Source organism: Oncorhynchus mykiss, chromosome 27 (genome assembly GCF_057628025.1).
Source record: "Oncorhynchus mykiss isolate SJ-2025 chromosome 27, ASM5762802v1, whole genome shotgun sequence".
Lineage (NCBI taxonomy): Eukaryota > Metazoa > Chordata > Actinopteri > Salmoniformes > Salmonidae > Oncorhynchus > Oncorhynchus mykiss.
Genome location: NC_143048.1, coordinates 38,865,300 through 38,881,620, shown reverse-complemented (window position 1 = coordinate 38,881,620; position 16,321 = coordinate 38,865,300). Strand labels below are relative to the sequence as shown.

The 16,321-nt window shown below is 48.1% G+C and overlaps 1 protein-coding gene across 1 annotated transcript in view; it reads left to right on the top strand.

Moving 5' to 3' along the window:
• Nucleotides 1–752: 752 nt before the first annotated feature.
• LOC110508016 (rho guanine nucleotide exchange factor 17) overlaps nucleotides 753–16,321 on the top strand; it is a 106,119-nt gene continuing 90,550 nt past the window's right edge. The window contains exon 1 of the mRNA XM_036964958.2: nucleotides 753–6,383. Coding sequence (XP_036820853.2) covers nucleotides 1,563–6,383 — 4,821 coding nt within the window. The 5' untranslated portion in view covers nucleotides 753–1,562. The remainder of the gene's footprint in view (nucleotides 6,384–16,321) is intronic.

The following is a 16,321-nucleotide window of genomic DNA, read 5'->3' as shown; positions in this document are numbered from 1 at the left end:
AAATGCAGAAGTATTTTATTTTCGCATTTTAACTGGTGAAGTCAGTTAAGAACAAATTCTTATTTACAATGACAGCCTACCCCGGCCAAACCCTAACAATGAGCCAATTGTGCGCCACCCAATCACAGCTGGTTGTGATACAGCAGGGAATCGAACAAGGGTCTGTAGTGACGCCTCAGTGCCTTAGACCGCTGCGCCACTCGGGAGCCACGATTTATGTTAGATCTTTTTTTTTAATGGAATGTTGAAGAGCGCCGCAGCGATGCGTATCTCCAACAGCACCCTGGAGAGGCGCACTCGGAATGGAAAATATCAATATTTTGTGTCCCTGCCTTAAACAAAGTGGGCACTGCTTATCACAGGGCGGCATCGGGGCTCACCTAAAAAGCCCATATCCCACCGGTTGAGAGAAAGTGTCATTGTTTTTTAGAAGAATTATGTTAGGTTTCATGTGTTGTTGGAGGTGCGTCGTAGTCAGTTTACCTCAGAAAATGCCGCCCTCGTCAATCTGCCACCATATGCGGCTGCCTAATCCTGCCTAATGAGCGGGCCCTGACAAGGAGTACGCAATTGAGATTCTCCAATTGCCTCGACCCTTTGAGCAAAAATAATAAAGCCCTTATATGTATTGCCCGTAAGATGGCGCTGCCGTCAGCATTCCACCGCCCAGAGGTCAGTGTAATAATATACGTGCTTGAACAAAGAGCTACATAACCAGACAGTCATGGGAAAAACCACAAGAGTCATTTTGCATGAGAGAAAATGCTTTAATTAACGTTGACACATACTTCACAAACCCGTGCGAGACAGCACTAATAGTAGCTTCATTAATACACTGTTACATGTTCTTGTTTAACTTTGTGAAAAGTAACGTTAACATTTCTCAGCGCGCCAACGGTTTACACGGCCCTGAGCTATAATTATATATTTCTGTCCTCGATATCTGTGTTCTCCCATCGAAAAGGAAATGCGTTTTATGCCCATTCCCGAGGGGCTATGACAGCCCTTATACCCCGATTAGTCCCGCCCACGCCTGGTCTATCTCGTTCTCAGGCATTTGCATGTAAAAACATAAATCACAGAAAACTACATTCTGTCAAAATAAGGAATACAGCAACAGTTCGGGATTATAGTGAATTAGAAGTGTAGGGCAAACCGCGTGAATAAAACGATGGGAAAGAGTCTGGAATATGGGGGAATCTATGGAAAAGCTGCAGAGTTGACCAAGTTGAAGGAGAACAGTTTGGGAAAACTTTAGCACTTCTTCGTGCATGGATGCGATTCGAGAAGACATGTAAGGTCAGCATGCAGGAGAGTTCTCTCTCACGTTGTTTAATTCACTGTCGTTGTAGTGTAATTCATTGTCGTTTTAGTGTAAACGCTGGTTTCTTGTTTTGAGACTCTTAATTAGAGTAGAGAGAAAAAGACTGCAGCAGATTGTGGTTAAAAGTGTAGCCTATTGTACTAGCTCAATTGAAAAGGGGTGAAAGCCTAGCCACTGTGGAAGAAAAAGTGCTTTACCACAATGAATTAACAGAAGGAGAGAACATAACAAAAATACAATGGCAGAAACGGAGACAGAGAAGGTGTATAGCAGGGTCTCTTTCAAAAAGTTTGAAAGTTGGAGCTCAAACAAAAGTCGCTGTGAAAATCAACAAAACAAATCAAAGGATTTGGAGAGCAGTAGCAGCGCCCTTCCCCCTCCATCTACGGCTGCGGCAGAGAAAGCGCAGCCCTCGGCTATGCGTAATGTTAGTGTGTCAAGGAAAGTTTCCAAAATCTCCGCTGCCAGCCTCGACACCGCAGAGCTAAAGAAAGCCTCTTCCACTCCGCTCTCCTCCATTTCTCCCTCTATTCGCCAACTCACTGAAAAGTTCAGTAGCACTAATTCGGCTCGGAATCACGGAGCCCTGAGCCCTGGCAGTAACGTGGCCGGGAAGAGCACAACTTTACCCCGATTTAAAAGCAGAAGGGGAGAGAGATCCCCGTCTCGGAATTTATTCCACGAGGACAGTGGATATTTACAAGTTACTGACACGGTGTTAACAGAGTCTCCGACTGACACTAAAGTTCAGCAACAAACGTTTTATTCAGGCACAGACTCTGTCTCTGGGTCGGATTCGGATAGAAATCAACAATTGATTTATACTTGCAAATCTGCTCAAGGCAGCAGCGTTGGGACTGGTAAAAGAGATTATTCCCAAATTGATCCGTCTATCTCTGATAACAATAACTGCAGTGAAACGTTGAACGCTGAGGATTATGTTTTTGTCAGTGGGGCGCCTGCCTGCAAGTCACACAGGAGCTATTTCCCAAGTCACCATGGAGATCCTCCTGTTCACATTGATTTAACCAACTGGCCCAGTGTCACCAAGATCCGAGAGCTTTTTGGGGACAGGCACAGAAAGAAGCACCGGTCCACCTCTGATGCAGAGGATTTAAAGTCTGCTGACCACCTCGAGCTCTTCACCATCTCCAAAGAGAACTCTGTATCAGACAGAAGCGACAGGCAGTCTCCCAACAGCCCAACCCCTGAAGCCACTAGCCTCTCACTGTCAGACAGACACCGCAGCAGGGCTGCCTCCCTGGGCAGAGAGAGGAGACACCAGGGCATGGACTCAGCCTTTCACCCTGACCAGCACTACTCAGACAAGGCAGAGATTGAGCCAGCCAGCGCTAGTATTAGTAGAAGTGGTATGTTTCTTAGGGTGGCGCAGCCATCAAACACGCACAGACCCCACAGCCCCAGCAGTGGAGGAGAGGGGCCTGAGACCCGTCCATCTAGTCTGAACTCTGACCCTCCACCCTCTGTCCTAGCCGCTGGCCCCACCTCCCCACCTCGGAGCAGCTCCAGGGGCCTCTCCTCATCCTGTTTCTGCCCCTCTGTAGAGCAGCAGCAGAGCCAGGGGGCCGGGCAGCCCAGGGACAGTTTACATTCCTCACATAGCTTCTCCAGACCGGTGGCCCCCTCCTCTGATAGAGCCTCAGCCAGGGCAGCCATCACAGCCCGCTGGAGGTTCAGCTCAGGAGACGAAGAAGAGGAGTACCACCGAGCAGGAGGAAGGAGCGCTCCCTCGTTAGGTGTCAGTGGAAGTTACCTCTCCCGCGGTAAGAATGGTTGGTGGGGTGGAAAGGTCCCCGGAAGGTCTTCAGGCAGTGAAGAGGACAGCCCCGCGTCACTAGGACCTAGCCGAGACACCATGCGACGCCGTTCACTGAGGAAGAAGAAGAAGAACAGCGAAGTTGCCATAGCAACGGGACGAGACAATGGTGAATCGGACGACAGCGACGACGAGCAGACAGGTATGATGGAACACCTGGAGAGACACCAACAGAACACCGCCGTCACTACAGAACAGGCTGGTAGCTCTCGGAACCGGCTCAGAGAACCCGAAGGCTCTAGAAACAATGCAACGCAGAGGGGACGCAATTACACTCCTAACCAGATGGTGGCGCAGGAGAGCTACAGACGCCAATACACCTCAGGTGGGCCGGGGACATCATCTCCCTTGACCACGCCCCTCACAGGGGTATCACGGGTGTCAAAGGTCAACATCTCATCGTTTATTTCGAGTCCCGGCGGATCGCAGACCAGCAGTAGATACTGTAGCACAGAGACACTGAAAGAAGACCAAGCTAGCTATGCTAACAGAATGGCTAACACTACTACTACCACCACCCCAGGCAGTGTGGTCGGTGCATCCTCCTCCATGCTCAGTAAGACCTACCACGGTAACTTCACCATGTACCGCTCCCCCAGCTTCGGACATGGGGATAACTTATCCCGCGCCCCTGTTAGAGTCTGCCCCCACCTTCTTCCCCCTGTCAATCCACCATCTCCAGCCACAGGGGACACTAGAGGGGTTACTAGGGAGGAGACTACAGTGTTCCAGCGGTTGATAAGTGGTGGTGTAGTCGGGGATAAGGACAGGAACAGGATGTCAATGTCAAACCCGGATATTGCTTCGGAAACAATGTCCCTCCTCAGCTTCCTGAAAAGTGACCTATCAGAGCTCAGAGTTCGAAAGACGGACAGGTCAGGGGTTACTGAGGGGTCATCTGCGGTGTACAGGATGGGGTCAAGAGGTCTCCACCCAGGACTCCGCCCTTCATTAAAGGACCTCACTGCAACTCTTCGACGCGCCAAATCCTTCACTTACTCTGATAAACCAGAAGGGAGGCAACATTCAGATGGGTCCTCGGCCAAAAGAAGCTCTTCTGAGCAACGTCTGGATTTAGACGGAGAGCGTGATGGTGGGAGGAGGGTGGTGCCGGCCAGAGAGGTGGAGAGTGACGGAGGGGACTGCAGAGCAGGGGGTTATGGGGATGAGGAAGTGATGCCTACTCCGCTGCAGGACAGGTATGTACAGGAGGCCAGACAGGTGATCAGAGATATCTGCCAGATGAGCGCTCGCAAGGATGATGATAACGAGGATGATCTGCTAGCGACAGATTCCACTGAGGATGAGGGTTTCAAAAGGAAACAAGTGGAGGAGCAGGAGACAAAAGAGAGGGAGGGGAGAGCTAGGGAGGCTGAGGTTGACATTGGGGCAGCCTCCATTTCAGGGGAACAAGAGAAGAGGGAGGGGGAATGTGAAAACAGAGAACGAGAGAAGTGCCTACAGAAGGGAGATTCTGAGGAGAACGTGTTTTATGACCGATTTGTTGATGAGCTATCGGGTCATGAGTCAAGCCTCACAGATGAGGGCATAGTCACAGAACCAGAGACTGGACCTGGTGACCCTGAGAGGTTATTTGTGGGGTCAAGTTTAGGATCATCTTTGGCCAGAGATGTGCTAGGTCAACCCCTGACTGTCTGGAAGCAGTCTGCTCTGCATGAGGAGAAATGGCCAGAGTTAAACGAGGGAATGCGAGAGGGATCGGGGTTATACGCAGGAGCGAGAGAGAAACGAGAGAACCTGGTCTCTGTTCCTGCTCTTGGGACTGAGACTGAGAACATTGATGTAGTAACAGAGATGAGCAGCGTCAACAACAACAGTACTAGTGGGAGGACTAATGTATCCCAGAGTGCCTCAGCCCCAGGACTTGAGGCTCCTCCCACTCCGAGTGCTATCCGCCGCCGCCGTAAGTTCTCCTCCGCAGGGAACACAGGCTCTGACTCCAGCAATGGCAGCAACGGGGAGTCCAACGGGGATCCTACTGTTTACCGTTCGCTAAGTGACCCCATGCCTCACCGGCGCCACTCTGTGTCAGAAGAAGGGAATAACAGTTTCTCTGTGGATAGTAACCTGCTGGGGTCGCTCTCTCTCTCCTCCAAGGGGGCGGGAGGAGTCGGAGGAGGAAGTGTCCCAGAGTCGTCCTCTGCAGCTGATCTATCAGAGTGCACGGGCAGCGTGACCAGCGAGCTATCGGTGTGCAGTGACGGTGGTCTCCGTGACGATAGTCTCCGTGACGACTACAGCAATGTGATCCGGAGCATTGTTGCAGAGCCAGGAGCAATGGACAGATTGATGACGGATGACAAAAACAACGGGAAAGCCACGAAGAAGAAGTCCTTCTCGGACCCCAGTCGCCGTGGTGATGGCCACCTGCTTGACGAATCAGGGTTCAAAAGTCACCATCACCCCAACGAACCAATCAGTGAGCTGGATCAGCTTGGTCAGATCCCGCCCTCCAGCAGTGAGCCAATCCTGAGTGAGCAGAGAGACGAGCTGTGGGAGCTGGGAGACGAACGTGGACGTCCATTACGTAGTCGCCTTGTCAACAATGAAGGTGGCAAACTCCGCTCCCAATCAGAACGGGAGCTGCACTCCTGTCTCTATGGTGATGACACAGATGGAGGGGGAGGGGGGCAGATATTGAACTTTGACCCCGAACTTGCGGAGGTTCTATCTCCCAAAATGGGCCGGCGGGCCTCCAGGAAACGCCCCAACCGAGTTGCACAAACAGCATCGGAGGAGCTGGACCACTCGGAACCAGGTCCAGAAGACCACGGTCCAGAGGAGAGCCAGGATCAAGACCAGACTGAGCTCAACCCCCCACTGCCCCCGCCTCCCCCCAAATCCAAGGCCAGGTCCAAGCACGTCCGCCACGCCAGCGAACCTGCCACCTTCGTCCCTATCTCCCCACCTCCACAGCCCCCGCCTGCCTTGCTACCCTCCTCTGAACCCTCCATCCTGGGTCAGCCCACTGGTGTGGAGGCCCCCTCCCTGGAGGATGTGACCAAGCGGTATATTCTGGCTCTGAATGCTCCTGGGTGCGAGGGGGAGCAGTCCGGGCCTGGGTCTGGAGGAACGGTGCCTGTACCAGACAGGTCCAACTCCAGCCCTGCTACTCCCACTGGTGCCAGAGAACCCAGACTGCAGAGGAAGAGCAGTGAGGAGCTGACCACACCAGCCCCACAGAGAGCCAAACCCAGAGTGGTGAGTAACATTGCCAACGTGTATGTGTGTGTGTCTAAGTGGTCAAAAGTTGTGTTTTCATGTTGCAGGAGAGGAGGCTGAATGTTTGCTGTTGTCATGGATAAAATCCTCTGAGAAATCAACACAGCTAGATGGAGTTATGCATTCTGACGTGTATTTAGTATTCATACGAGGCTGCTAATGATGTGTTGAAGGAGAATCACCTTACAAAGCATGAATCACCTTAAAAAGCATGATTCTGTTGAGTGTTTGTGTGTGTACTCAGTAGAATGTTATAGCGATGGAGTTTTTGGAGCAAATATGGCGCTCCATATCATTCTCTATAGCTCTTGGGGAGAGAAACTGCTCGGAATATGGCTCTGGGATAAAGATTCTAGCTGCGTCTTGATTCACTGCGTCTTGAGTGCTATTAGGTACACACACACACACACACACACACAAAACAAGCCTCTAATGCCATAACCATACTCTCTGATGGTTATTTTTAGAGTGTATTTGTTAGCAGGAGCATCAAACCAACTTACACAAACATTGTTAGGACAGTTGTTAAACAAGCATTGGACTGGGCACATTAGCTTCTGGACTAGTGCCTGCTGCTAATAGGACTGGGCACATTAGCTTCTGGACTAGTGCCTGCTGCTAATAGGACTGGGCACATTAGCTTCTGGACTAGTGCCTGCTGCTAATAGGACTGGGCACATTAGCTTCTGGACTAGTGCCTGCTGCTAATAGGACTGGGCACATTAGCTTCTGGACTAGTGCCTGCTGCTAATAGGACTGGGCACATTAGCTTCAGGACTAGCGCCTGCTGCTAATAGGACTGGGCACATTAGCTTCTGGACTAGCGCCTGCTGCTAATACTCTGGGTACATTAGCTCCTGGACTAGCGCCTGCTGCTAATAGGACTGGGCACATTAGCTGCTGGACTAGCGCCTGCTGCTAATACTCTGGGCACATTAGCTTCTGGACTAGTGCCTGCTGCTAATATTCTTGGCACATTAGCTTCTGGACTAGTGCCTGCTGCTAATACTCTGGGCACATTAGCTTCTGGACTAGCGCCTGCTGCTAATATTCTTGGCATATTAGCTTCTGGACTAGCGCCTGCTGCTAATACTCTGGGCACATTAGCTTCAGGACTAGCGCCTGCTGCTAATATTCTGGGCAATGCTCTGCTGTGCTTCAATTACCTTTTGCTTATGATTGTGACTGTGGGCACTGATAACCTAATGACTGTAGTACAGTCATACAGTCAACCCCTGCTGCCTTTAGTTAGTCCTTATCCCCTGCTGCCTTTAGTTAGTACTTCACCCCTGCTGCCTTTAGTTAGTCCTTATCCCGGCTGCCTTTAGTTAGTCCTTATCCCCGGCTGCCTTTAGTTAGTCCTTATCCCCGGCTGCCCTTAGTTGATCCTTATCCCCTGCTGCCTTTAGTTAGTCCTTATCCCCTGCTGCCTTTAGTTAGTCCTTAACCACTGCTGCCTTTAGTTAGTCCTTATCCCCCGCTGCCTTTAGTTAGTCCTTAACCCCCGCTGCCTTTAGTTAGTCCTTAACCCCCGCTGCCTTTAGTTAGTCCTTAACCCCCGCTGCCTTTAGTTGGTCCTTATCCCCTGCTGCCTTTAGTTAGTCCTTAACCCCCGCTGCCTTTAGTTAGTCCTTATCCCCAGCTGCCTTTAGTTAGTCCTAAACCCCGGCTGCCTTTAGTTAGTCCTTAACCCCTGCTGCCTTTAGTTAGTCCTTAACCCCTGCTGCCTTTAGTTAGTCCTTAACCACTGCAGCCTTTAGTTAGTCCTTAACCACTGCTGCCTTTAGTTAGTCCTTAACCCCGGCCGCCTTTAGTTAGTCCTTAACCCCTGCTGCCTTTAGTTAGTCCTTATCCCCTGCTGCCTTTAGTTAGTCCTTAACCCCTGCTGCCTTTAGTTAGTCCTTATCCCCGGCTGCCTTTAGTTAGTCCTTAACCCCGGCTGCCTTTAGTTAGTCCTTATCCCCTGCTGCCTTTAGTTAGTCCCTATCCCCTGCTGCCTTTAGTTGGTCCTTATCCCCTGGTGCCTTTAGTTGGTCCTTAACCCCTGCTGCCTTTAGTTAGTCCTTATCCCCTGCTGCCTTTAGTTAGTCCCTATCGCCTGCTGCCTTTAGTTGGTCCTTATCCCCTGGTGCCTTTAGTTGGTCCTTAACCCCTGATGCCTTTAGTTAGTCCCTATCCCCTGCTGCCTTTAGTTGGTCCTTATCCCCTGGTGCCTTTAGTTAGTCCCTATCCCCTGGTGCCTTTAGTTAGTCCTTATCCCCTGGTGCCTTTAGTTGGTCCTTATCCCCTGGTGCCTTTAGTTAGTCCCTATCCCCTGCTGCCTTTAGTTAGTCCTTATCCCCTGGTGCCTTTAGTTGGTCCTTATCCCCTGGTGCCTTTAGTTTGTCCTTATCCCCTGGTGCCTTTAGTTAGTCCTTATCCCCTGCTGCCTTTAGTTGGTCCTTATCCCCTGGTGCCTTTAGTTGGTCCTTAACCCCGGCTGCCTTTAGTTAGTCCTTATCCCCTGCTGACTTTAGTTAGTCCTTATCCCCTGCTGCCTTTAGTTAGTCCTTATCCCCTGCTGCCTTTAGTTAGTCCTTATCCCCTGCTGCCTTTAGTTAGTCCTTAACCCCTGCTGCCTTTAGTTAGTCCTTATCCCCTTCTGCTTTTAGTTAGTCCCTATCCCCTGCTGCCTTTAGTTAGTCCTTATCCCCTGCTGCCTTTAGTTGGTCCTTATCCCCTGCTGCCTTTAGTTAGTCCTTAACCCCTGCTGCCTTTAGTTAGTCCTTAACCCCCGCTGCCTTTAGTTAGTCCCTATCCCCTGCTGCCTTTAGTTAGTCCTTATCCCCTGCTGCCTTTAGTTGGTCCTTATCCCCTTCTGCTTTTAGTTAGTCCCTATCCCCTGCTGCCTTTAGTTAGACCTTATCCCCTGCTGCCTTTAGTTAGTCCTTATCCCCTGCTGCCTTTAGTTAGTCCTTATCCCCTGCTGCCTTTAGTTGGTCCTTAACCCCGGCTGCCTCAAGTGTGTGTGTGTGTGTGTGTGTGTGTGTGTGTGTGTGTGTGTGTGTGTGTGTGTGTGTGTGTGTGTGTTATTGTCGTTCGGTATCACTCAAGGAAAGATTGTTTTCTCTACATGCACACACATTGTGGTTTAGATCTTCTCTGGAACGTCTCTCACGCACACACTTTTCCGGTGACTATAAAAACTGTTTTATCTATCTTACATAACTCTGTTATATTACATTACTTTTTGTTACAAGCACCGTTGGCTTGTCTTTGAGAAGTTTTGAGGGGGATGTTGTCCGTCAACCCACCCCCTCCTCCCTTTTGGAGAAATGTTACTGATGTGTTTGATAATAGCCAGGGCCACCGGCCGGTGTGTTGGCCTGGGAGATGTCTGAGCAGTGTCTCTGTCTGTTACTTCCATGTAAGCTCATGCTCTGATTTAGTAGGAGAGGAGAGACATAAAGAGGATTGACGCTTTCAATTGATCCCAAATTGAAATGGGCTGTAGACAAGTGTAGTCCTATGCAAGGAGATGTGTGTGTCTAAGAGCAAGGGAGCCTTTTTCCTTTTCTGGAAACTGAAGAACAACTCCCTGCCCTATAGTGCACGAGTGCTGGGAATTGCCAAGGACCTCACAAAACGATATTATCACCATACTTAGGTGCTGATTGGATGTGTATTGCGATTCTTACGATTCTATATGTATTGCAATACTTTGATATTTTTTTAGTTTATTTTTGGGGGATTTGATGTTCCAAACATGCTCATATACACATAATATTGTGATATGTAACCGTAGTGATCCCCCCCCCTCCCCCATCACTAGCGGTCGGCACTACACCTGCCCCCCTCTCTTTCCCCCCTCCCTCCTTCTCGACTCTTTCTCCCCTGCCCCTCCCTTCTCTCTCTTTCTCCCTTCTTTCTCCCGTGCCCCTCTCTCTCTCTCTCTCTCTCGCTCTTTCTCCCCTTCCCTTCTCTGACTGCCTCCTCATAGCTATAGACCCCTCATAGCTGTAGACCCCTCATAGCTGTAGACCCCTCATAGCTGTAGACCCCTCATAGCTGTAGACCCCTCATAGCTGTAGACCCCTCATAGCTGTAGACCCCTCATAGCTGTAGACTCCTCATAGCTGTAGACCCCTCATAGCTGTAGACTCCTCATAGCTGTAGACCCCTCATAGCTATAGACCCCTCATAGCTATAGACCCCTCATAGCTATAGACCCCTCATAGCTGTAGACCCCTCATAGCTGTAGACCCCTCATAGCTGTAGACTCCTCATAGCTGTAGACCCCTCATAGCTGTAGACCCCTCATAGCTGTAGACCCCTCATAGCTGTAGACCCCTCATAGCTGTAGACCCCTCATAGCTGTAGACCCCTCATAGCTGTAGACCCCTCATAGCTATAGACCCCTCATAGCTATAGACCCCTCATAGCTATAGACTTGTCAGAGCCACTCTGCTTTCTGTGCCTCTTTTTTCTCCTTTCTTCCCTCTCTCTTCTATCGTCTCTCTCTCGCCCTCTCGCTCTCTTTCTCTCTGAGCATTGCTGTGAAATGAGGTCATCTCCTTCAGGCTTCATGAGACGAGATTTAGCCAGATATCAGGTAGAGGAACAGAGAACGAGGGAGAGGAGGTCGGGAGATGGGGAGACAGGTGAAAGGATTTGGGGAGGGGGAGGCAGAGGGAGAGAGGGAACCATTGAAGAACAAACAACATTGTAAATACAACCCCTATTAGTTTATTTTCCCTTTTGTACCTTAACTATTTGCACATCGTTACAACACTGTATATAGACATAATGACATTTAAAACGTATTTTCTTCTTTTGAAACTTCTGTGAGTGTTTACTGTTAATTTGTATTGTTTATTTCACTTTAATTTCATTATCTACTTCACTTCCTGTGGCAATGTTAACATATCTTTCCCATGCCAATAAAGCCCTTGAATTGAATTGAGAGCGCAGGTGACAGCATTCCCTCCCCCATATGCCCCCTTAGACACAGTTACGACAACATAACCAACAAAAACGGGTCACAACTCCTGCAGCTCTGTCGCTGGGTATGTACATAGTCAACGGTAGGCTTGGAGGGGACTCCTTTGGTAGGTACACCAACACGTCATCTCTTGGCAGTAGTTCTGTAGACTACTTTATCACTGACATCAACCCAGTGTCTCCTACAGCGTTCAGTCAGTCCACTGACACCGCTATCAGATCTCATCAAAACCACACTCTATTTGAGCAGAGCAATACTCAGTCATGAGGCATCAAAGCCAAGGGAGCTGAATAATATTAACAAATGCTATAGATGGAAGGAAAATAGTGTGGAAATCTACCAAAAAAACTATTAAGCAACAACGAATTCAAATCCTTCTGGACAATTTCCTGTACAAAATGTTCCACTGTAATAGTGAAGGTGTAAACTTGGCAGTAGAAAACCTAAACAGTATATTTGACCTCTCAGCTTCCCTATCAAATGTGAAAAAATTCAAGCAGATGACCTAAGAAAATGAACAGCATTGATAAATGGTTTGATGAAGAATGCAAAAACCAAAGAAATAAATTAAGAAACCTAATCAACCAAAAGCATAGAGACCCAGAAAACCTGAGTCTACGCCTTCACTGTGGTGAATCACTAAAACAATACAGAAAACCTGAGTCTACGCCTTCACTGTGGTGAATCACTAAAACAATACAGAAAACCTGAGTCTACGCCTTCACTGTGGTGAATCACTAAAACAATACAGAAAACCTGAGTCTACGCCTTCACTGTGGTGAATCACTAAAACAATACAGAAAACCTGAGTCTACGCCTTCACTGTGGTGAATCACTAAAACAATACAGAAAACCTGAGTCTACGCCTTCACTGTGGTGAATCACTAAAACAATACAGAAATACACTACGTATAAAGATGGAACAACAGCACGTCAGAAATCAGCTCAATGTAATTGAAGAATCCATAGACTCTAACCACTTCTGGGAAAATTGGAAAACTCTTCGTTTTGTTGTTTGTTTAGTGTTATCTATCCAAAATGGCGACGTATGGATAAACCCCTTCAATCTTTTTGACCCTATAACAAAGAACAAACAGCAAAAACATATACATGATCAAATACAAATCTTAGAATCAACTATTAAAGACTACCAGAACCCACTGGATTCTCCAATTACATTGAATGAACTACAGGACAAAATACAAACCCTCCAACCCAAAAAGGCCTGGGGTGTTGATGGTATCCTACATTAAATGATAAAATATACAGACCACAAATTCCAATTGGCTATACTTTAACTTTTTAACATCATCCTCAGCTCTGGCATCTTCCCCAGTATTTGGAACCAAGGCCTGATCACCTCAATCCACAAAAAGTGGAGACAGATTTGACCCCAATAACTACCGGGGGATATGCGTCAACAGCAACCTTGGGGAAATCCTCTGGATTAACAGCAGACTCATACATTTCCTCAGTGAAAACAATGTACTGCGCAAATGTCAAATTGGCTTTTTACCAAATTGCCGTGCGACAGACCACGTGTTCACCCTGCACACCCTAATTGACAAACAAACAAACCAAAACAAAGGCAAAGTCTTGTTATGCTTAAGTTGATTTCAAAAAAGCTTTCGACTCAATTTGGCCTGAGGGTCTGCTATACAATTAGATGGAAAGTGGTGTTGGGGGAAAAACATACGACATTATGAAATCCATGTACACAAACAAGTGTGCGGATAGAATTGTCAAAAAAACACACATTTTTTCCCACAGGGCCGGGGGGTGAGACAGGGATGCAGCTTAAGCCCCACCCCCATCATATATATCAACAAATTGGCGAGGGCACTAGAACAGTCTGCAGCACCCGACCTTTCTCTACTATAATCTGAAGTCAAATGTCTGTTTGCTGCTGATCTGGTGCTTCTGTCACCAACCAAGGAGGACCTACAGCAGCACCTAGATATTCTGCAAAGATTCTGTCAGACCTGGGCCCAAACCGTAAATCTCAGTAAGACATAAATAATGGTGTTCCAAAAAGGTCCAGTTGCCAGGACCACAAATACAAATTCCATCTAGACGCTGTTAGAGCAAACAAACTATACATACCTCGGCCTAAACATCGACGCCACAGCTAACTTCCACAAAGCTGTGAACGATCTGAGAGACAAGGCAAAAGGAACATAAAATTCAACATACCAATTAGGATCTGGCTAAAAATACTGTAATCAGTTATAGAACCCATTGCCCTTTATGGTTGTGAGGTCTGGGGTCCGCTCACCAACCAAGAATTCACAAAATGGGATAAACACCAAATTGAGACTGCATGCAGAATTCTGCAAAAACATCCTTCATGTACAACATAAAACACCAAATAATGCATGCAGAGTGGTGAGGCAGGTAGCCTAGTGGTTAGAGCGTTGGGCCAGTAACCCAAAGGCTGCTAGATCGAATCCCCGAGCTGACAAGGTAAAAATCTGTTGTTCTGAACAAGGTAGTTAACCCACTGTTCCCAGGCTGTCATTGTAAATAAGAATTTGTTCTTAACTGATTTTCCTATTTTAATAAAAAATGTAAAAAATCAGAATTAGGCCGATACCTGCTAATTATCAAAAACCAGAAAAGAGACGTTAAATTCTACAACCACCTAAAAGGAAGAGATTCCCAAACCTTCCATAACAAAGCCATCACTTAAGAGAGATGAACCTGGAGAAGAGTCCCCTAAGCAAGCTGGTCCTGGGGCTCTGTTCACAAACACAAACGGACCCCACAGAGTTCAGGACAGCAACACAATTAGACCCAACCACATAATGAGAAAACAAAAAGATAATTACTTGACACATTGAAAAGAATTTACAAAAACAGAGAGCAAACTAAAATTATATTTGGCCCTTAACAGAGAGAACACAGCGGCAGAATACCTGACCACTGTGACTGACCCAAACTTAAGGAAAGCTTTGACTATGTACAGACTCAGTGAGCGTAGCCTTGCTATTGAGAAAGGCCGCTGTAGGCAGACATGGCTCTCAAGACGAGACAGGCTAGGTGCACACTGTCCACAAAATGAGGTGGAAACTGAGCTGCACTTCCTAACCTCCTGCCCAATGTATGACCATATTAGAGACACATATTTTCCTCCGATTACACAGAGCCACAATGAATTTGAAAACGAATCCAATATTGATCAACTCCCATATCTACTGGGTGAAATACCACAGTGTGATGTCATAGCAGCAAGATTTGTGACCTGTTGTCGCCACAAGAAAAGGTCAACCAGTGAAGAACAAACACCATTGTAAATACAACCCATATTTATTTATGTACTTTAACTACTTGCACATCATTTCAACACTGTATATAGACATAATATGACATTTGAAATGTCTTTTATTCTTTTGGAACTTTTGTGAGTGATGTTTACGGTTCATTTTTGTTTATTTCACGTTTGTTTATGTTTTTCCACTTGCTTTGGCAATGTAAACATGTTTCCCATGTTTTTCACTTAGACCTCATTCCTGCTGCCCGTCTCTCTATCTGCCCTGAGCCTTCCAGGAGTAAATGCAGGTGTAAGTCAATGTCAGTGCAGTGTGTGTGTGTGTGACTTCCTCTCGTAGTGTACTTTAGACAAGGGTCATATTTACACAGGCGGGCGTGGGAGTGATCACTCATGTTCTTTTTCAGAAAGACCTGTTACTAACAAAAGATGTGAAGTCTTCTGGTCAATGTCAAACCCGCTCTCCTTCCTCCCCTCTCTCCCTCTCCCTCCATCTATCTCTCGCTCCTAACTTCTTTAGGCTTTCACTGCAGCTGATGCTTATTTTCAGAAGTACACAGTGCACACTGGAGATGTTTCAGGAAGAGCATTACAACGCACACACTAGATTGATGGGCCAGCCTGCTAGCCCCTCCTTTAGGAAGAGAGGAGCGCTGAGACTGTTAGAGGGACAGAAAGATGAGGATGGCTTTTTACATAGGTAAAGGGGTGATGTGAAGGAGATGGAGAGAGAGAACCCCAGATAGAGAGAGAGAAAGCTTGATCTAGAGGAAGCAGGTAGTCAGAGGGGGATAAAGTGAGAGAGAGGGATTGTTGTTTTGGGACAGATGGAGAGAGGGAGTCATTGTGGATTAAAGCTAAGGGAACATCAGATTTATTACTTATGTTATCAGACCACCGACCTAGAATCAAACACTGCCCTCTCTCCGTGTCCCTCCTCTCGCCTTCTCTCTCCCCTCTTCTCTCTCTCCTCCTCTCCTTCTCTCTTTTCTCTCTCTCTCTACCCTCCTCTCTCTCTCTCTCTCTCTCTCTCTCTCTCTATCCTCCTCTCTCCTCCCCTCCTCTCTCTCCTCCTCTCTCCTTCTCTCTCTCTCTCTCCTTCTCTCTCTCTCTCCCCTCTCTCTCCCCTCCCTCTCCCCTCCTCTCTCTCTCTCCCCTCCTCTCTCTCCCTCTCTCTCTCCCGTCCTCTCTCTCTCCCCTCCTCTCTCTCTCCCCTCCTCTCTCTCTCTCTCTCCCGTCCTCTCTCTCTCCCCTCCTCTCTCTCTCCCCTCTCTCTCTCCCCTCCTCTCTCTCTCTCTCTCTCTCCCCTCCTCTCTCTCTCTCTCTCTCTCTCCCCTCCTCTCTCTCTCTCTCCCCTCCTCTCTCTCTCTCTCCCCTCCTCTCTCTCTCTCCCCTCCTCTCTCTCTCTCTCTCTGTCTGTGTCTATCTCTGCGTCTCTGCCTGTATCTGGGTATCTCCTTTTCTCTCCACCTCTCTCTTTCTGTTTCTTTCTGTGTCTCTCTCTCTCTCGTAGAACCCCCTGTGTAGTCCCCTTCTGAGAACCCCCAGGCCTTGACTCACACACTCAGAACCCTTTCCATTTATAGACAGTGGTTGCGTTGTAGTCCGTACCTCTCTCTGAGCCCCAGAGGAGATGCTCTGGTGGGGACCTTTAGTGTGGAGGGACAC